At 37.5% G+C, this 22,077-nt stretch overlaps 1 protein-coding gene across 1 annotated transcript; it reads right to left on the bottom strand.

Annotated features, from left to right (window-relative positions):
• Window positions 1-12,832: 12,832 nt before the first annotated feature.
• Window positions 12,833-21,771, bottom strand: CCNJ (cyclin J). The gene is made up of 5 exons (XM_005417368.2): window positions 21,700-21,771; window positions 20,327-20,537; window positions 17,730-18,029; window positions 17,478-17,637; window positions 12,833-16,037 (listed from the first exon to the last, which is right to left on the bottom strand). The coding sequence occupies exons 1-5, from the start codon at window positions 21,769-21,771 to the stop codon at window positions 15,620-15,622; spliced, it is 1,161 nt and encodes a 386-aa protein (XP_005417425.1). The 3' UTR covers window positions 12,833-15,619.
• Between the last annotated feature and the right edge of the window lie 306 nt (window positions 21,772-22,077).

Raw genomic sequence — 22,077 nt, 5'->3', positions numbered from 1 at the left:
TACTGAGGATGTTAGTAGACAACAAACAGAATGGCTTGTAAAACAGAACCTGCAGGAAGGTAGTACAATAAAAATACTTATTTACATATTTCCTGCTATTGTGCAGCAAAACTTAACGAGTCAGATAGGAATGTATTACTTTTATTTTTACATGCTTATATTCAATAGTCCCATTGAACTTGGTGGCATTTCCCATAGTTTAAGGTGGAGGTTTCTGAGTTTAGTTCTCTCATTGTCTCAGCAGCAGCAGTTGTGACTGCAGATGATGTGTGAGGTCTTACTGCTGGGGAGGGATGCTCCCAAACCTCTGTAAATACTTTCCCTGCCCTAAAGGAGGAACCTGTGCTGCTGTCTTGGCCATCCCCATCACATCAGCCTCAACTTTGCACCTACTTGTGTTGGTCCAGCAGTATGCAAAATACAGACTACCTGATGTTGAAAGAGTACGTAAAGAAAATACCCTTTACTTGTTCTGTAGATGCATTGCATTGTCTCTATTGGGGATTGAATAGTGCCTAGACAGACCTGTAATCTGACGTATTACTTTTTTTTTTTTGCAGCTGCTCTGCTATTTACGCTGTGTCATAAGACAAATGGCACTGCTATTAACTGGAAAATCTGGTCTAGCATACATGATGTGCATTTAGAGTGACAGTTCTGTACCTTGATCTGCACTTAATGGTACCACTCTGAATGGAGCATCTGGTAGAACAAGTCTTCCTTAGGACATGTAAGTATTTGTTTTACTGAGATCAGTAAGGAAACTTCTTTATGTATTCAGGTATATTATTAAACATATTATAAGAAGAAAATAAATATACAAATGGCTGCTCACTTGTATTGTGTTAGTAGTTGGAGGAAGTCTGTGGAACTTACTAAGACAACCTGATGTCCTGGTCCTGCTGGAGCTGCCTGTGACCCCATTTAAGTTTCTCTAAGTTAATGTTCACAAACAACCTCTCTTCACAATCCCCCTGCTCTTGGAGCAAGTCCAGGATGACAGTGCCTGCTAAAGCAACCGTGCTTTTTTTACTCAGGTCACGTTGACACATCTGCCTGCCGAGTATCCTACCTGAAAGCTGGGACCAGTACTAAATTCACTCTTCTGCAATTTTCAATTGACTTTCTTCCCCTCTGTCCACACATTCTTCATTTATCTTGTGGTGATTTGTTTCTGTTGCCTGACTAAATCTCTTCCTCTTGTTTCTTCTCTAGCTCCTGCATTCTTCTCTAGCTCCTGTGGATTGTAAACCACATGCTGGAACACAAATAAACTGGAAATTCTACAAATATTTTATAAAAATATTTTAAAATTGTAAGCATGTCTTCAGCACATCGTTTTCCTTAGTTTTTAAAGTCCTATCTGATCAATCAATATCAGATATTCATCAGATTAGTGGCATTTGGGTACCAAATTGACATTAATCATAAAATACAGTTATCTAATTTACTCACACTGTGACTATCTCTGCTTTGCGTGGTCCTGATGTGATAAGGTTCAGAGAAATACTATTGCTTGTAGGAGGGTTGATATCAACACTCAAGAACTGAAAACATAAGAGATTGTATCAATGACTGAATGACAGAATATGATTATTCAGCTGATATAAATCTTACTTTAAAAATCACTTAAATTACAAACCTAGCTGATAAACTTAATTAAATATCTTTTAAGACTACTAGTGTGTTAGTATCAGATAATAGTTCAGGAAGAATTATCATGTATAGTATCAGTAATCATATATTAAACATATGAAAATTTGGATGAAAATTAGACCTTAATGTAACTGTCACCAGATGGATAAATTGTTACCACACAGAAGCACCTTTTGTAAAATCAGAATCATATAATCACAGAGTCATAGAATGGTCTGGGTTTGAAGGGACCTTAAAGATCATGTGGTTCCAAAGCCTCTGCATGGACAGGGACACATTCCACTAGATCATGTTATTCAGAGCCCCATCAAACCTGGCCTTGTACACTTCCAGGATGGGGGATCCACAGCTCATTATTTTTAATAATCTGAAATTTTAGTATTTTTCTTCCCACTTACCTGAAAATTATCTAAAATAATTGCTGAGAAAAATCTGCTGCTGGAAGGAGGCACTCATACATAATGGTGCAGATCTCTTCATGACTCAGTTATGAAAATTTGCATTTGTAGCCATTAAAAAGTCATTGTTACTTAAAAAATGGGGGGGTGTGTCTACAAAGTATAACTGTTCTTCATAGTAATTTTGAAAATAATTTAGATGTCAAATGACTAATGCCTGAATAAAAGCAGCTAATGCTCTTACAGGAACATCTTTCTGCTCTTTTGTAGAAATGGCTGAGTGGCACTTTATTAACTGATGAAGTGTTACTGGGATAGCCACAGGGAAGGTTGTGAGGTGCTCAGGTGGTTTTAAAATTACAGCAGTCAAGGTGGGCCAGTTTACTTTTTTTAATATAGTTTGTAAAATGGTTTGAAGTGAAAGTAGCATGCTTTGTATTAATAGTGCCCAAGTCCCTGACTGTACCCTTTCTGTACTAAGTTCTGTTACAGCTACAGTAAGTGACAGCTCAAAAAAACCAGATGAAGTCTGGGCTGGGTTCTGAACACCATGTCCTTATCCTGAAAGGAGACACCAAGGACTATGATATTTCCTCATCAAAAAGAGTCCTCTTTGAACTCTGATCTGACAGGCTGTCAATATTGACCTCTAACTGTTTTGTCAAGTATTTGTTTGTGGAACATGTTTTCTGAAGGTTTTAGAGAATTCATTTTTTCTCCTCCATTAACTGTAAATTCAAGACAGCATCTCCTTCAGGGAAATACAAGCTCATCAGCAATTCAGATGTTAGAATGCTGGCGAGTTGCTATGGCTGTGAGACAGCAAAGTGTAAATTTTGTTTGAAAGCCACATTGTTTCTATGGTCCATTAAAATCAAGTGGAAGTTTTACTTTATTTGGAGGGGCAGAGAGGGTGACTTTTCAAATATGTTGAATATATATATCCACACACAATCATATTGAATGGCTTTTTCTATTCTGTCAATAAATTTTGATTTAGATGTACCTTTCTTTCTAGATGAAGAAGAAACTACATGCTCTGATGCCAGGCAAACTCATGCATGCTTTATCATGGGCACCTGATGAAGGAAGTGCTTTCCTGTAGCTCCTGTTTCACAGGTGATAAATTCTGCTTGATGCAGGTGGTAATGAATTGTATATTTTTAAGTTTAATCAGCGTTCTCATCTGTTAGAATTTCATGCTCAGATCTGTGGGAACTGTTTGTAAGTTGGTTTAGGGTTTCTTAGTGCTTCCTAGTTGTTTTTTTAAATAGCTATAATGTTAAACCAAGTAACCTGATTAATCTGTCAGAATTTGAAATGTGTTCTAAAAATTGCCTACGTGATAAGAAATTTCTGTTGCCATTTGTTCCTTTAAATGTTCTGTAATTAATGATAGATGGCTTTATTTTAATGTGCCAAGAAATATCAATGCAGAAATAGCTGCTGGAATTTGATGGCTCAATCACAGACAAATTTATCAAATAGGCTAAAACAGTTGAGTTTGATTCCAAATATCCTAAGTATTCATGTATGAGAGTATTCATATTTGATGGAATTGATTATGGTAATGTTTAGCAGATTTTGATAGTCTATCTTTACATGTTTTTTTAGAAGGAAATACATATTGTCCATACTGTATTAGGAGTATTACAGGGTAATTGTAGATACTCTTAATATTTTTCATGCAAGTTCTTTGGCTTCAAGCTTACAAATAACAGGGACCAAGTTAAGGCTCGTTATGTTTTTAAAAAGTCTAACAGATAAAAAAGCCTGGGAACAAACTGAAGTAGTTATCACAGTTATTTAAAACCCCAGAGCAGAGCTGTTGCCTGAGATTAGGTCTCATACCAGAATAGCCAAACAGAGGAAGCTGTATCTTCTGCTGCAGTTGCAGAGGGGTCACTTGTGTGCCTGGGATAAAGGTCCTGTCCTCTCCAGGACACCCAGATGTCCTGTGAGCGCTCAGTAGCTCTGGGATGTTCTGAACACAGTGGGTTTATTGCATGAGCTCAGATGAACCCTGGAGAGCTCAGGCCTCAGTTCTGATGTGTGAGGGCGAGGGCTGTGTTGGATTTATGTGTGTCCTGTGCAGCTCACCTTCTTGTGCTCCCTGTGTCTGATGCACTTCGTGACTAACAGGTTATCATCAGTAATATCTGATAATCCAGTGGAAAGAGAAAAAACAAATTAAATTGTTTTGTAAGAAACATCTTTAATTTGCAATACGACTTCTTAGAAAAGGACATTTAAAAAATTTTTGTAATGCAGAAATATATTTATGTACAATTTAAAGTAAAAGTACACATCTTTTTCTACTTCTCAAAAATTCACTTCAGTAAAAAAAGTATGAACTTGTTTACAACTAAAAGACATTGCAATTAGACCTAATAAGTGATTTTTGGCTCAGATAAGCCAGGTACTAGCATATGCTTATGTTACTGGTGCTAGTCAGAAAGATATATCAGAAGTCTTGAAGAAGTTTGTGTAAAATCTGTAAAGGTTAATTAAGAAAAAAGTTATTTTGAAATTGAGGCAATTTGTAAAACCCTCCAGCCTTGCCCTTACATTCTTTCACAGTATGCAGGATCCAGGGAACAAACCATTCCAAAATACTTTTGAACAGCTGCAAGAAGAATTTAACTTTGTTACTGAAAAAGATATTAAAAAGTGTAAATGCTTCCAGCTGTTGCAGTAGTAAAACTTCTGTTTATAGGGAGATACAGCATACAGTATTTCAGGAATTTGGTGTTTCAGATACAGTCTTTGTTTTAAACTTATATTTGATAAGTTGTGTTACATTTAATCTCTGATTTTTTTATGTTTTCTGAGTCAATCTTTCCTGTTCTTTTATGTTTATGTAACAGAGAATTTTGTTCATTATCAACCTAAATAAAAGATCTATCTATACTTTCAACACATTTGGATTTACTGTAATTAGAAGCATTTTAGATATATTAGTTAACAGTGCAAATTAAAAATCCAGTAAGAATTTTATTATAGCTTGCAAAATGTTACTTACAGGTATTAGATACATATTGAAATGGTATGGTACTTTGAAGAAAATTCACAATTTTTCTCTCAAATGTTCGCAAAGTGAAGCTCTGGGAAAAAACTTTGTTGTTAATACCCAACATTTTGATTAGATACTGCATCTAGCATGCTGATTTTTGTAGACTACAATCCTTCACATTCTTGATTGATGGGATTGTACATTCTGTGAAACTTTGTGAACCCTCACACAAAGCTGCCACAATTTATCATGAGATGGAGCTCTGAGGCAGAGCAAGAGTCAGCAAAGGCAGTGGCATTACAGCAGTATGGGCATTATTCCTTTCTAATGGTTTGGGAAAATTTCTGGTTTCTCTCAAGTGTGAACTCTTCAGCTACATTTAGAAATTTCCAAAGGAGCCTGACATCCTGTGAAATACTTTTGCAGTTGAAATGCTGGAAATTGTTTTTCAAAAAGCCGACTGGTATGAACTTCTGTCTTTTCTTTCATTAAAAAGTGTTATAGCTCCTCTTTCAATTAGTTGTTTCAAAAATTGGATATCATGAGAAAATAACTATCACACCCCTAGAAGAGTTGTCCTAATACTTAGATATCACAGTGCTTTATTTCTGTCATGTCCTCCAGTTTAAATTTATCACGAATCAGCTTCCTGGACTCTTTTGTGGTGTGCCCATATCTGCTAGTTCAGGATCCCATACTAGATATGTTCTTCTTGTGCAGAGCTGATATGCTCTTGGTGGCACTCTGTGTTTGTGAAGTTAAATTGGCTTTTTTCACTCTGCCTCTAGAATCCAAGTTTTCTTGTAAATGTTTCTTGGAACTCTTTCTGAAGCTTTCCCATTAATTGAACTAATGAATTAGGGATTTTGGTTTTTTGGTAATAAATATTTTCATAGTGCTCAGTCTTTATGGCAAGATTAGCTATGAAATTAATGGGTTTTAAACTCTTTTCATGCAAAGGATGGGTATATTCTGGGACTTACTAGTTTTTGAGGTCCACTTTTATAGAGATTTTTTTATAGTTTCCTGCCAATGTTTATGCTTTTCTTGATAGTTGCAGATGAGGCCAGGAAAAATGGTGTGGGTTCCCAAATCATACAGAGAACATAAATGGAAATAAAAACTGTGATGATTGATACAAACAACTGACACATAGACTGATAGTTTGAGGTATCTACTATCTCAATTCTCAAACCCTTTGCAGCATGGCAACCTTGAAAAAAATCCCTTCCTGACTAATGATGCAGTTGTTACCTTCATAGATATTACAAAATTATTTTATAACTTTCTTGTAAAAAGATGTGTCCACATGAGTGCTGTCAATGGCAGCTGTACAGGGCAGGGCTGTTCATCACATGCTTATTTGAAGAGGTGTAGATTACAAAAATTCTAGTAATTTCAAAGAAATTTATAGTTGCATGAGCAGATGTCAGAAGCAGCTGAGTTACCAATTCATCTATAGAACATCCTGTGAGTAAACTGCCAGGTAAAAAGGGAGTTGGAAGGTATCAGTAGGTGGCAGAAAAACACTGGTGTTATAGCTTTACCTGTGTAACCAGAACCTGACATCTCTGCCTTTATAATATTTTACAGTTTTCATTTTTCTCTGTGCTGAGCTCCAGACCCCTTTACAAGACTTCTGTTTCCATGTGTTCAGTTAGGACAGCCTAGTGCTGTATTACTGTTCTTCATATAGTTCAAATCTGTCATCAGAGGGAACTTTCCGGATGCTTTGATGTGAAGCAGACAGCTTCTCTTTCCATGAGAAGGGAAGTTTGAGGGGTGGTGAAATGAGAAAGTGTTCACAACACTAAGAACTCTTGAACTGATACTGAAAATGCTCTAGGATACTGCAACCATAATTTGGAATACTTATTTTGCTCTTCTGTGGTTTTGATTTTTTTTGCTAGATGTCATTTTTGTATCAGTTTGAAAAGGTGAACTCTGAGTTTAGGACTCTTGAGTCTTTGATGTGCACAGCATCATTTTGGATCCAGCAGTGCTTACTTCAAAGTATGAAAATCATGTCAGACTTCTGTGGGCTTTGGAAATTATATGACTGCATCAACTCTATGCTCCATCTTGAGCTAAGCAAACTGGCTAGATCCAAGCTAGCATATGAGAAACCAGTTCTGGTATCTGTACCAGCAGCACTGTTGTTTCTTGTTCAATCTGCCAACAAATAGTTTTAGCTTTGTGTTCACAGTTATATCGTCTTTGCTTTTGTTAGAATGTGTTTAAGTTTCACATTGGCCACTCATATGAGAAAGAACTGGCTTGGATCAGTTATCATTCTGTTCTCAGCTCCTCTGGAGCAATTGAAAGTAATGCAAAATTAAATATAAAATATTTCTGTGGTATTTGCAAAACTCTGTAGGAGCTTTTGTTGTTATAAAAGTAAGGTGATAAGGTTTTCAGAGTGATGACATTCTGCAGAGTCCAGTAGTACATATTATAACAACAGCTCCAGTGTATTATCATTTGTGAGAACTCTTGGTGTGTCTGTATGCCTTGGAGCTGATATGAAGACAGCTCCCTACTTTTGTTGCATGATTCCAAAAGGCTTTTCCCAAAACCTTTTTAAGAAACACTTTTTTGTCTGATTTGTGACTACAATGAAAGGTGCTGGCATAGTTCCCTCATAGTGAGGAGAGCATGGAAGCCTCAAGAAGGAACTGAAATTAAGTTTGTCTGAGCTACACAAGGAATTCCAAGAAAGTTCAGTCACAATATTTGGATTTTAGTCTATTCAAGCTCCAGACTCTGTGTTCAGCCATAGCTGATGACTATCTTGAGCATATACACAGTAGGAAGTTGGAAAGAAAAAATTTATTTAAGGGGTATTTAGAATATGGCTGCTTGCAGTAAAATGTTTAATAGGCTGTTTTAGAATCCTTTTATTGAAATAAGTTTTAAATAACTTTTAACTTTTTCAACTTCAATAGGGTCATAGAGAGTGAATTGCAAAATACTAAATGTCTTAACATGATAGAGTAGAACCATAGAATGATATAGGTTGGAAAAGACTGCCAAGTCCATTTAATTTTACAAGTTCCTGAGATTGTCAGTGTTTAAGTGCATTATTCCAAGGTACCTCTTCCACTTCTCTGAGACTAGAGGAGGGTTTCCCAAGATAATTTGTCCTCCTGGGAAAAGTCCACTACTGTTCTTCTTGTCAAGTGTTGGTGTCCTTTTACAAAACTTGGCAAGTTGAATCCCTTGAGGAAGATATAAATAATTAATTGTAGTGGATTTCATATGACTATACCACAAGTTTTACTTGGATACACCTTGAATTAGACATTTATTTCCTAATGCCTTGGAGCACATAATATTATTTACCTACATAATTTTCCTCTGTAGTCAGGCTTTGAAGTTACAAATCAAAGTAATTTGTCTGTTCTAGTTCATAGTATACTAAAAGAAATCATTCTTCAAAGAACATGTATTTCTAAAAGAAATGTAAAGCACAATTTCCAAATAGAATAAATAATAACTTGTGGTTTAACAAAGGAGGAAAAAGAGTTTTAGTAATGAACTGTATTAAAAGTGTTGAATGTGCCACAAGAGCTATTGAATGTTGGTCTCAAATAAGTTATTTCAGCATCCAGTAAAAAAAGCAGAATTTGTGAATTTCACAGATTCCCTGAACATTCTGAGATGGAAGGGACCCACAAGGATCATCAAGTCCCACTCTTTGACTGACAGTTTAATACTGTAATTGACAACTTGCTAGTAGTGGCTGTGGAAGCTGAACCAGTAAAATGTAATTTTATCACAATTCCTAAAGGTGTTTTTTAAAGAATATGTGCTTTTTGGAATGTCTGTTTTAGAACTAAGTCTTTAATTCAATAAATGTTTGCACATCTTTCTTTCTGTGTATAGGAAAGCATACAGCATATGCACTGCTCAGCAGAACTGAATATACACATCTATTACACCACAAAATTGTATTGAAAAGTAACTGTATCAAGTCTAGGAAAGTGCTCTGCTTTCTGCATTTAATCAGATTTACTGAGTGGAAGGTGTAAGAAATCCCATCATAGACCCTATTGACTAATTTGAATTAAGAGATATTTCTTCCTTACCTCCCTTAGTATCTGGCTTAAATCCTGAATGATTTCATTAGCTATGTAAGGGCTTAATCTCTTGAAAATCCTGCTAAGCTCTTGCCCTCATTGAAAGCTGTGATAATTTGTTCTAGTTAATTTTGATTTAAATATATATATAGCCTTTCAGTTCTTCTTAATCATCCTTGCCTTTTTTTTTTAATAATGGCAAGATGAATAAGAACACAATTTTTTTCTTTATTTCATTATTTTGCATCCCTCTGCTGTTTGGTCTTAGAATCTTCTTTTAAACAACACCACTTTTTTCAATCTGTCAATGCAGTCACTGCAATTGTAAGTGAGGTAAAATTAAATACTTATGGAAGTTGATGTTTTTAATCCTGTTTTTTCAACCTAAAGTAATATTTGAGACAGCTATGATTTTTGCTGTAATTATTCTTTTGACATATGAAAGACTTAGATTTATTCAGAGTTGTCCTGCACCTTTTTTTCCAAAGGAAAGAGAACAACTTGCAAAAGGCTGCAGAAGAAAGCGCTGCTTTAAATATGTTTTATATTACTGCAAGTATGTAAGGAAGCTAAATAGTGTTTTTACTTTCTTTTCTAATGGAAGTACATGTAATTTCTGTTACCCATTTTGTGTTGATATAGGAGGGAAAATTGCATTTGTACTCTAGAAAAATTCTTTTGGAATCTCTTTGTGGGGCTGTATTGCAAGGGGATGTTATGAGCAGTTTGATACTTTTTATCCTCTCCACAATACTGACTGCATTGTGAACGGGGAGAATTTAAGAATGTGGTGGTAGGATGGTTTCCTGTTAAAAAAAAACCCAAGGCATGTACTAACATTAAGTATAAACAGGAACATGTAAACAGGGATGGCTTATGGAAACAAACAAAACAGGCATTTTTTTCCAGGAGAAAGTGGCAATGGAAGTGCTTCCAAGCTAGTTTTGTGTTGTCACAGGCTGGCTGATCGAGGAAGTGGAAAAAATTCTTGATGGTCTCTTGTAGGTGTAGTGCTGCATGCTTGCTACCTTTTTAGCAACTAGCTCTCTCAAGTTTGAGGATACTTTACAAGAAATTCCCGAAGAGTCTGTGTTGTGGGAGGATCCCTTTAGAGCACATAACCTCAACCCAGGTATAGAAGTCTGAAGGGGACTTTGCTACTGGTTAGAGAACCCATTGCCCAGTAGGGCCCTATCCAGTTTTCCCATTTGCCATTCAGCTGTTTTTGGATGTGTGGCCACACACCTACACACACACCCTTCATCTGTCAGTGCAGATAGTCTTCAAGGCATTCATAATCTCTGCTAAAAGGGAATGGAATATCTAAGTCCTTGGAGATTGTCCTTACTGCACCACAGCAAACAGGAGCTAAGATAAGATACAAACACTGAGATGGGATGCAAGGTCATGAGCACAGAGCTGCTCTCCAAAATACAGGCACTTTGCCTGGAAACTCAAGCTTTGTGGTATTTCTGAAGAATTTCTACACCTCTGGAGATCTGCAGCAGTGCTGTCTGGAGTGTCATCCACCCTCCTGCAAAATCTGTCCATCCAAGCATACAGAAGCACTTAGCAAAGCCTTGCTGCTGTTTGTGTTCTTAAAACAAACAAAATAGAGAACTCTTCTCTAAGTAACATAGCTGAGTGGTTGGAGAGGGTAAAGAAGAAAATCTTCCATGACATCACATTAACAACAGGCAGATTGACAATCTGTCCTCTTCTGCATGGAGTCTCATTAATAAATCTGTAGGTCAGACTGAAGGGAGGGCAAGTGTTAAAGTTTCCAATCTGGTGAGCTCGAGTATTGAAATACCCATAGTGTAACTGTGCATACAATAATTTTCAATTACTTCTATTCAATTTTATGTTTTAATTTTCTAAAAGTTTCTAAGCAATGCTTTTCATATATTTGTTTTCTTCAATATGATAAAGATATCTAGATACCTGAAGGTGCATAGAAAAAGGAGTTTAAGGAGAAAATAATTATGCAGTTACACATTGTTTGGTTTGGGGTTTTTCTTTTCAATGTTCAGTAGCAACTGCTTTCCTTTGTCAGAATGCATGCCTTGTTTATTGAAGTTAGAGAAATTTCTTACATTACATTTAATTCCAGGAAAGAGCAAACAGTCTAAGGTAAGCTTCACAATTGTACTTGTGCCCTAACTTCTAAAATATCCCTGAGATTGATTCTAAAAATAACAGTGTGTATTTTGTTATTGCTGCTTTACATGGTGTTTTGAAAAATTGCTGTTGACAACCTTTTAATACATGATGACCAACTGGGCACTTGCACTCACTCAGATAAGGCCTTATCTACTCACAAGGTTTTTGTTCCTGTGAACATTCAGAATGCAGAGTTAATAAATTATTGCAGGAATATGCTACATTACTTTCTGGCTTATATATATTTTAACCACAGTATTACAGTTGGAAAAAGTTTTTATTTCTGGTGATGTGTCAGTCACTAAAATGTTGACTTTAAAATTCATATTTTAAGCTAAATTTGCAATGCTGGAAGACTGTAAATAGCCTCACATTTAAAGTAAATAATGAACCTGGGTCATGGGAAGCAGAGATAAGGCTTTTCTTGTTATGTACAAACACAAAAATAGCTTGACTTGCAATTTCAAATCTGAAGCTGAGACTTCTACTGAAATGTTGAAAAGTATTTGGCAGTCCCTGTAGTTGTTAGGAGACTCAGAAATGTCACAGGTAGTTCCTATTTTGTAATTACAGTGAAAAAATATATAAAAATTTGAGATTTCAAGGCCACAGTCTAGACAGACTTGACTTTTGCTGCCTTAAGAGTGAGGACAAAACTTTCCAGATCAAAGTATCCATGTAATATGCATGCTATCGTTGTATTAGAGCATTGCCTTTGTTCCTTACAGGGATGGAGTACAGCTTGCTCTCCCTGTGGGCCTAGGTCCTCCAGAAAGGTTTTCACTATCAGTGGTTTATTCCTAAATGGATGGGTGAAAGCTAAGAGGCCTCACAATTTCATTTTTTAACTTCAGACAAATTAAATTTTAAGCAATCTTATTAATTTTTGTGACTCAGGCCATAATCACAGCCTTGGTACAAATGTAAAACATGCAGTGTTAGAAAGAAACAGAACTATTTCTAGTAAGCAGCAGTTATCAGAAGTTCAAAACAATCAAAAATATCTGTGCTAGGATACATCATGTGATTTTACAGTGCCTGAAGCATGACTGAGCCTTCACAGCTATTGTAAATAACACAAGTGCTTGTGGCTCTTGACAAGAGGCTATTCCCACATCTCCTAAATGATTTCTAGTATTAGAAATCTGAGATTGTCAGTATTAATGGTTGCTTTTTTGCATGAGAACAAAATGAATTCCACCCACTGGCTCTTGAACTATTAGAGTTCTTTTGTTCCTTATTTATTTTGTTACAGCTGTGCACTAGACTCATTGTTGAAGTGTACAATATTTAGCATATGCTGTGGCTGCAATTAAGTTTTAAAGCTCCTTCCTGCATGATTTCCTTCCTACTTTTTTTTTTCAATTGTGAAGTCTGAGTGTTCCTGAAGCTTATGATATGTCACGGAAAACATGGGGGGAGGGAAAGAAAGAAATCCTTACAGCTTCAGGCAGCTACACAGGGCAAGACAGTTTACATACTTTTTATAAAGCACAATACAAAGCGTAATACACACTGGAGCCTTCTTACTCAAAACTAGTTTTATTTTAAAAAATAAGTTGAATGCATAGCACTCACAAAGATTCCATTGTTTTGGACATTTTGCATTTAGAAGCACCATTCTTATTTATGCCATAAAAAACACGTTTTGGTTCTAATAGTAAGAACAGTGTATTTTTAATGTACACTGATAAAGCCCTTTTAAATAATATAGATTGAAACTGTTCAGTGTACATTTTCTCTGTAGTCATGATGCAGCTGTAGTGTCAGAAAAAAACTCAGACTAAGTAATAAATTAAAAACAAACAGTATGTAGTGGATCTTTTTACAATTGACCTAATGTCTTAAAATAGTCAAATAAAAAACACCCTATTAAATGTAAAGCTGTGGTATTAACTAAGTGAAAAAAGCCCCTCACCCATTTTAATTCCAGTGTTAAGTATTAGTTAAATTTTTATATATCAAATGCCTATGGGATAAATTTACTAATACCCCCAAAAAAGAAGAGCCTATACTGCTGTGTTGCAAAAAAAGATGACAAGTTAGATGATTTGAAGATTTTACAGAAAAAAATTGCTACAGGCATCTGCTGTTATTTCAAGTCATGGTCTATTACAAGACTGTACATTCATAGCATCAGAGGTAGTTAGAGCACTGAGGACTTGGATACAGCATTGCAACAAAATGAAACCAGCAGAAAGAAGTCCATTTCCCTCTAAAATGGATAACAGTGCTGAGTAAAAAGCATGGCATCTTATAAGGTGGAAAGTCTCTACTTAACACTACTCTCAGACATAGGGAAATATTCATTAAGAGATGAAGAGCGGAGAGGAAAAAAACCAAACCAACTTTCATTTTAATAAGGAATTGACCACACTATGCCTATTTCAAAGTTGATTCTCTAGGATAAAAGGGAGAGGGACATCTTTTCCCTTCATCCTCTTATTCTTCTTGACTTGCACATCTATGCTACAAAAGCCTACAACAAAAATTGGGATTTAAAGACAAAACAAGAGAAACAGGATTTCTTCTCCTCAACAATAAATAGGGTTTTTGTAGCATGTTATAATTTAGCCCCAGAAAGAATGAACACAGCTGTCCTCCTCCATTCTGAACATTATGGTGATAAAGCTTTCATCTTCATATTGATAATGTAATTTAATTGCCCCTGCTTTCAAAACAGTTTCTGTAAGATTCACAATAATTCAGTGTCATTTGATGGTACACAACTTTAAGTGCTGCCACTAAGACAGGGAAGAAGATGGTGAAAAAACAAATGAAACTACCAAAAAAAGCCTTAAGCCCACATAGTATAAAGATATTTTAAAGTAGTAAGAATCCTGTTATTCATACCACTTCCTCCCATATTCTACCACAGGAGAAAGTCTAATATCTTCTTGTATTTAAAGAAAAACAAAAAAACCACAACACCCCCCTAAAAATACCCCAACAAACACACAAAGGACCCCAAAAACCATCTCCATTAATATCTCTACCATAATTTTCATCCAAGAGGTGGATGAGTGAAGCTTTCTACCCTCAGACTATCCACTCCATAGGAGATAGTGTAATTCCATGAAGTTATATTATTAGCACCTTACTTGTGGTGAAGGAGTTCACTCTGCAAAATATTTTTGATCCACCCACGTAGAAGAGCAAATCTCTACATCTTCTTCTGGAACTCCCAAATAGTAGAAGAAAAAGTTGCCCCTTTATTACCTGAGAATTTCCCTCCACTATAAACGTGACAGAACTGGATTTCTGTCAGCATTTAAGTGTACTTTTTCTGTAGGGATGATTCAGTACAACTGGAGGATGCTTTCTGTTGGTTAATAGTATTCATGTGTTTGTGTGCGTGTACAAAGAGGAATCACGGCCACTGCAGTAGTTCTGGTACAGTACAAGTCCAGTTGAAACTTTCTCTTTTCTTCAATTATCACACTGCTGGGCAGTAGTTCACATCTACATTCTGTGAACGCTAACATATCCCTTTGGTACTCTGCATAGATGCCCTGAAGAAAAGCCACTCCACTTGCTATAGTCTCTTCCCCCTCTGCCTTCCTTCCCCGAGTTAAACCCAATTAGTGTACAAACCAGCAGCACAGAGTAATGAGTAGAAAAGTCCCTGAGTTAGTATGAAAGAGTTACTTTAAACACAAAAAAGACAGGGAGGATAAAAGAGGCAAAAATACACTGTCTCTCCTGTAAGGTACAAAACTTTAAAAACTAGGCAAAATACCAGTTAATTCACGTGCGTTAGCCTAAAGCAAATAACCAACACAAGCGGTGAAAAAGGGGCAAGATTATGGAGTTAGCCACATGAGATTTGTTTCTTCCTGTGATCTCCATGTACCTGCAGAAGTCGGGCATTCAGTGGATTCTTAAGTTTCAGTAAGTATAAAGTAAGTGTTAATACTGTACGGTGGGATGACATAAATGTCTTCAAAATAATACTGCATATCTCCTTCATTAAAAGATAAGTCTGTAGTTAGTCCACAGCTGGTTTTCTTTTGAGTAGTATTTCACAGACACACATTAGAAGCAGAATATTCTGAGTGTCAGAGGAAGAACACATTATCCCCAAGCATACAGATTCTTTTTCAGAGGATGGTCTGTGTGCTAACTTTTTGCAGGCTGTTATTTGAGCTGTGGTACCGGTTGCCAATCCAGTTGCTTTCTTTCCTGGGAAGACACCTTTTTTTATTCAATTTTTTGCCCTCCAACTTTGAGGTTTAACAAAAAAATGAAACAGTTTTCCACACAACTCTCTGCCCCAAAAAACAAACGAGCACAAAAGCATTTTGTACTTATCACCTCTCAAAGCAGGGAGTAATACAGGAATATCGTCCATTCACTTGGTATGTCCGGTTGTAGGAGACACTTATGCACGGCTTCACATCCAGTGGCACAGCCAGCGACATGGCAGTGCCCGTCTGCACGTGGCCTCGAGCCTGAGCACTGCTCTGTAAGGCAGCAGGGCAGGTCTGCAGTGGGTAGGAGGCTGTGTGAGTGGATGACAGTATCTGCTGGCAGCTTTGCTGCTGTGATGCTGGGTGGTGGAACTGCAAGGAGGACTGGTGAGCCTGCAGGTACTGTGGTACGTGCTGGTGCTGCTGAGCATTGGCCTGCTGGGCACTTGGAGCTGGGGGCTGAAACACAGCGTGCTGGGCAGACTGAGCCTGTTGTCCTTTCTGCTTGTTTGCTTCCTTCACATCGTTATCATGCGCACTAAAACCAATTGAAAAGACAAAATACATCAAAATAGACATTAATATCATTTAAACTCCTTTGAGTTAACTTTAAGAGCACTCTAAAAAATGATGCAAGTATCTGACAGCTTCCAAAACTTAAAAAAAAATCATTTTAGCTACCCTTTACAATCACCTAAGGTTTCAAAATGTGGTTAGGGTACAGTCTCTCTTTCCAGTATTTCACTTCATTGTGTAGCAATAAAAAACACAAATAAAAGCCAAATACAATACATGTAAGAGAGTGGGATCTAGAATCACAGGGCACTAAAGCTTGCTACTGTACTTACATAGCCCAACAAATTGCTGGATTACCAGAACCTGAACTAGCTGCTTCTACCTAATTTAAATTAAACAGAGCATAAGGTTTCTAAAGGAAAGATACCAGAAAGGTTTGCAATATCTACATTACAGTACTTAAAAGATCATATGCATATAGGTATTGGATCCTGTTCTAGAGAGCAAAACCACTTTTTTTTTTCCCTTCGTCTCACCTTATTTCTAGCCTATCCAGTATAGCTCATCTGAATTCCCTTTGATTTACAACTGTCTGAAAGGTATCTAGCCACACTCTCTTTCTCAATTCTGTGCTGAGGTTAAGCAGATGCCACCTACACATTTCATTCCTAACTTTTTGATGGTGCCTTCCCTCTATTCCAGAGCAATACTGAAAACACTTCTGCAACAGCACTTGCATGTTTTAGGTGCTACTCCTTTCATTATACACATAAGTGAAGACAACAGAGGCCATCAAGGGTGATAATGTCACATTTCTAAGGCTGATGTGGTTCTTCCACAGCTGTGCATCTTCTGATCACAACTATGCTAGACTTGGGTAAGAGCAAATTTCTGTAGAGGGAAAGCAGATTGTGTAACATGCCTACTCAGGAAGGTTCACTTGGCATTCATTGGCATTTTTATCTTATGTCAGCCGTAATGCAAAAATGGATACAGCAAAAATAGATACAAACTCCTGGTTATCTCCTTCTGCCAAAGCTGGTCACCTAAACAGTCTGCAGGTTTGATCCATCATCTTTGGGGCATGCCTTGAACTTCCAAGGCAAACAGTCAAAAGCTCCTACGCCTTTGGTACTCTTCACTATCTCTTTGCTCAGAGATCAGACTAGGGAGATTGGGAACAAGCTATTGAAGATGCTCAAAGCATCCCAGATGTTCAGTGGAAATGCAAGGCAGAAGTTTATTTGTTGAAAGATCAGGAAAGAGATTAGATCTGATAAAATTTTCTCTTTTAGAAAGAGCAAAACAGTTATTGCCTAAAAATATTACCAAACTTATACATAAGTATTTTTAGAACAGAGGAACAGAAATTTTTAAAGAAATGTAATTGCACTGCTGGCAGCAATTAAGCATAACAACAGATGCAGAGATGGGCTTAAAAAAGCCACTGGTGTTAACTCACATTAAGAGTCGCTCAATGCACGGCACCAGGAAGTCCCAGGAGTAGGCAGTGAGGTGATGCAGCCGTGTGGGCCAGGTGGGTGAGAGACGCAGGATAATCCTTGAAGAAGCTACACATGCAGTAGCAACTAAAGAAGGGGCATAATTTAAAAATTCATGATCTAGAAAGAAGGAATAAGAAAAAAAAATCATTGAAGTTTGACATTGTCTGTCAAGACAACAAAGAAGTCATTATCTGAAATCTGTAACTCACCTTGCAATGATACTTCCAGAAAGTAATCAGCATATTTTGCCATATATAACTTAGTCTTCTCTAAGCAAACCATTGGCCAGCCATCATGAAGATCAGTCTCATGGACAGCAATAGAAAGATAATAGTCGATGAAATGAGCAGCAGTTGGGAGGCACAAATTCCACTGAAATGTTTCTAGCAACAACAACTCCATGTGAAGCAAATTCTGTTTTGTTAGTACCAAATTCATGTTAGTCATACAACCCAAGCTGTTCAACTGTTCAAGTTTGGGAACACTGTCTTCCTTTTCTTCAAATTTACCTTCAGGTGAACAGAAAGAGGAGGGAAAAAAAGGTTCAGCACAAATTCACTATAAAATGGATTATAGCTAATGTCTTGTTGGTCATATTTCAATTCTACTATGTCAAACAAGCTTGAGACTTTCCTGCAGATGCAAAGCTCAAATGGACTATGTTATTAGAGACAAAAAGGGGTATGTACTAAAATGGGCTAAATTTCAGCAGATAATGTCAAACACTGTGTAGGATATTGTGCAGTGCCATGTTTCCTGTTGGTTTTCCCATGCTGGCACACAGAAGCCAGCTGCCAAGAGCAGAATATTAGGACATCACTGACACTGCATATGCAAGCTTTTGTCACCCAATTATTGTATAATGTGTCCCCAACATCAATGAAATACCACTTTGATGTGACTTGGCAAACACACCACAAGAGCATTTGGTTTTAATCACCCTCCCACCCCTGCACACCCTTTTTGTGTCTAAAACTCATTAGAGCATAGCTAGAGCTCCAGCCAACCTGGCTGCTTTTAATGCCTGCAATGGTAGGTGCAGTTTTATACTTGAGATCTGGCAAACAAGCGGGTTTCAGCGTGCATCTGAAAACCTCCTCTGCCACATATACTGTTGCAACCTTCCTTTGACTTTGAACTTGTCAGGCCTGTATGTTTTTAGCCTAAAGCAAAACTGTGTATGTAGAAAACCCATTAATAAGAGAAACAAGTGTCACATTTCCATACAGTTTGCCATATGGTTGTGCTATTTCAATTTCATTGCAAATTCTTTCCATCTTACACTCTCTATTCAATGCTACATGATAGGTTGTAAATGCACATTCTTTGAGTTTTGCAGGACTGAACATACATGAACGTTTACTTTTTTCAACAGTGGAGGTACTTATATAGGACTTAATCCAATACCAGTGCCAGTCCATTAGTTTTTGTTTCCCATACTCCAGTAATTACAGAAATAAAAACTTCAGGAGTCACATAATTCCTCTTATTACTTCCTTAAGCTTATCAGATATATCACAGTGTCATAACTTATTACACCACTGATTAAACTGCTTGTTGTAGCCACACAGGGCAAAAGTTTAAAACAGCATTCTGCTTCTCTCTTAACCAACCCATACATTGCTTCTCCAGGCTTTCAGATCTCTACTTGCAGCTTGCCATGAACGATGGCAGAGGTTTGTTTAAAACAAAAAAAAAACCTCTCTTCAGAACATGAATTTAATTTGAAAATCCGGCATTAGTTCAAAGCCAGTCCATTTTCCTAAATGGATTACAGTGGTTTCTGAGGCAATGTTTTCATACTCAGCACAACACCCTTTGCCAAGAGAAGATTACTAGCTGGTGGCACCTAGTCAAAGTCTACCCTCAGAAGAATGTGAAATAACCCTTTTCTGGTTTAACTGCTCTGCTGAATAGCTGTATTGGTGGACACGGGATGCAGTCAAAGGATGAAATCTGTCCAATACCACTGCACTCCAGTTTTGTAGCAAAGAGGGCCTAGAGCCCTTACTGGAGAAAATGAGAATAGATTCAGAGAAACAGACCAGCAGAAACTGAACCAACACTTAGTTCTGCTGCCAGGACCAGTTTCTCTGACTCTATTTGTCTGTGAACAAATGCCAGCAGGTTTCTCAGCAAACAGCACCCATATTTTTTCAGAGATATTGAAATGGGGTCCCCAAATGTTGAAAGGTGGATACACGCCACAAGAATCTAGCTGAGGTCAATATAAGCAGCACTGTTTATAATGAATGGTTGTAATTAAGTCTGTCTTCAGAGTACTGTGTATTCACCAATGGATTTTACCTGTGTTACATTTTTTATTTGACAATACAGGATTTCTTAGCTTGCTTAAATAACATTGCCATTTACAAAAATCTGGAGTATTCTAGAACTACACGGCACAATCAGCAGAATGCAGTGCAGTCTACACATGACTTATTTAATTTCTTTCTTTATCACAGATAAGCAAATTTCTCATTTCCAGCACAGGATGTACCTATTTTGAGATACCCCTAGAAAGACAGCCTTTCTGTCTTAAAGTTCACATTAGAATAATTTGTTTGCAAATATAAACATTAGTTTTTAATCACAGCTTGTTTTTTCCCACCCTCAGTTTCATCAGGTGCCAACAGACATCACAACAAGTCTAAAGAAATGTTCTACCAACTGGGGCAAACCAATACACACTGCTCATAGTTTATAACCACTTGGTTTCCCCCACCTGCTCCATCCCACCAAGACACACCCTGCATTTGGCAGTAGAATCGATCAGTCTAGTTAAAGTTTGGTGCCACATACTTACTTGCTAAAAGTAAACAGGACAGAGCAACCACGTGCAGTTGCTGTGTGGATATGTCGTAGCGGTCCATGAAGAGGTCCAGCAGGTACACAGCCAGGTGGCGCGCAGCAGGACACAGCCTGAACCGGTTGCTCACAATGGCAATCAGGTCTGCAAAGTATCTTCTCAGGTGTAACTGGGGAGACTGGCCTTTGTAAGAGGGCAGCTTTAGCTCCTAGATGGACAGCAACAGGTAATTTTATTAAAACCATGATTTAGTTTGAAGAGGTAACAGATTAATACAGCTGATATTTTAATATTTATAACGGAAGTTTCAAAGTATTTCTCCCTTCTTCCCTCTCATCACTTCAGAATTCCTTTTCAGCAAAAAAAAATCTATTTGCTGTATTACAGAACAACTAAAAATACTTTGTTTCTGCACAATATTAACAAACTAAAATTTACCATCTTCCATTTGGGCAATCAGCCAGAGCGACTTCAGCTTTTACCATGTCTGTTGTATTGTCTCTGCTGCTAAGGCTGTACAAGGCCATGCAAGTTATTCCTCAGCTGCTTCAATGCAAAGTTCAATAGTTTAACTCAACCCTCTCTTGCCACAGCTCAATCTGGGCAACCAGACTTTGTACTTAGGTGTTTGCATGTTCTAGAGCTGCCAAATCTCCTGCCGATGCCTCCAGGAGAAGACCACTAACAGCCAGCTAAACCTTAGAAAGAGGAGCGGGGTGTGCATGCACCAACATTCGCCTCGTGCACGTCAAAACACTGACCCGATGTGACTGATGTCACACTGACATTGATTACAGGGTGTTCTAAGGCACTTAGTTAAGCTCACAGGGTCTCAGATTTGGGGGAGGACCCCTCAAAACAAAGGTCCTAGAAACACCACATTTGAGAAAATCTGTGCCATGATCTATTTTGAATACAAACTTTGGACTGGTAGGAAAAAAAACTCCTCCAGGCTCCTGCTGAGTAGCCAGTACCTCTTCTTGTATGCAGCAGAAGAAGCAACAGCAGTGCTGTCCTCTGTTATTAAGAATAAATTTATGAGATAGACTGTGCACCCACACGCTATGTTCAAGCAGGATTTGGAGTGCAATTACATTTCCAGCGAAAATTATATTGATTAACTAACTTAATGACATCAAGTTGGAATGGAGTCACAAATTTTTCAAGGTTTTAATTTAAATTCAAAGTTTTGAAACGTGCTATTGAAGTGAAACAAAAGCCCACAAACAAACTTCCCACCTACTAAGCTTTATAATTCACTTTTCACAACACTAATTTAGCTTTAGTAAAGATAATTTGGTTGCAAATAAATGATCCTGTCCTTCCCTTATTTCCCTCCATCACCGGAAAAAGAGTAAAGCAATCAAGACTCCGGGGAAAGTTATCCGCTCATCGAGCGGATCATCAAGCAACAAAAGCACTGTTTTAGCAGGTCCGGTCATTGCGAACTGATTTTCGGCCCAGGTGTTCAGATGTGCTTTATCAAAACAGTCCCGAAGAACACCTCTGAGACAATCGAAACAACTTCTAAGCAATTGCCTAAACCCTCTACTATTCTTAACACACCCAGCATTTCTTTCACTGGGTTTTTGTTTGGTTGATCAGGGGTTTTTTTTTGCTCCAATAACACCACAATGGCTTTCTACCGAGTTTAAACCTTGCAAACGTCTCAAGAGCAGCACCGGGACCACCGTGAGCCCTTCCCCTCTCCGGGGAGCAGCGGGAGCACAGACCGGCCGCTCGGATCA

The sequence above is a fragment of the Geospiza fortis genome, unplaced genomic scaffold (genome assembly GCF_000277835.1).
Source record: "Geospiza fortis unplaced genomic scaffold, GeoFor_1.0 scaffold130, whole genome shotgun sequence".
In the NCBI taxonomy this organism is placed as follows: Eukaryota; Metazoa; Chordata; class Aves; order Passeriformes; family Thraupidae; genus Geospiza; species Geospiza fortis.
This window is presented reverse-complemented; position numbering and strand designations above follow the sequence as displayed.

Bases quoted from the DNA above. Each gene is read 5' to 3' on its own strand.
- CCNJ (XM_005417368.2), bottom strand. From the start codon at position 21,771: ATGACCGGACCTGCTAAAACAGTGCTTTTGTTGCTTGATGATCCGCTC. The intron at 18,030-20,326 runs GTAAGTATGTGG...GTTCACCTGAAG, and splicing joins GTCCTGTTTACTTTTAGCAA to GTAAATTTGAAGAAAAGGAA. The intron at 16,038-17,477 runs GTGAGTTAACAC...AATTGGTTTTAG, and splicing joins TGCATTGAGCGACTCTTAAT to TGCGCATGATAACGATGTGA.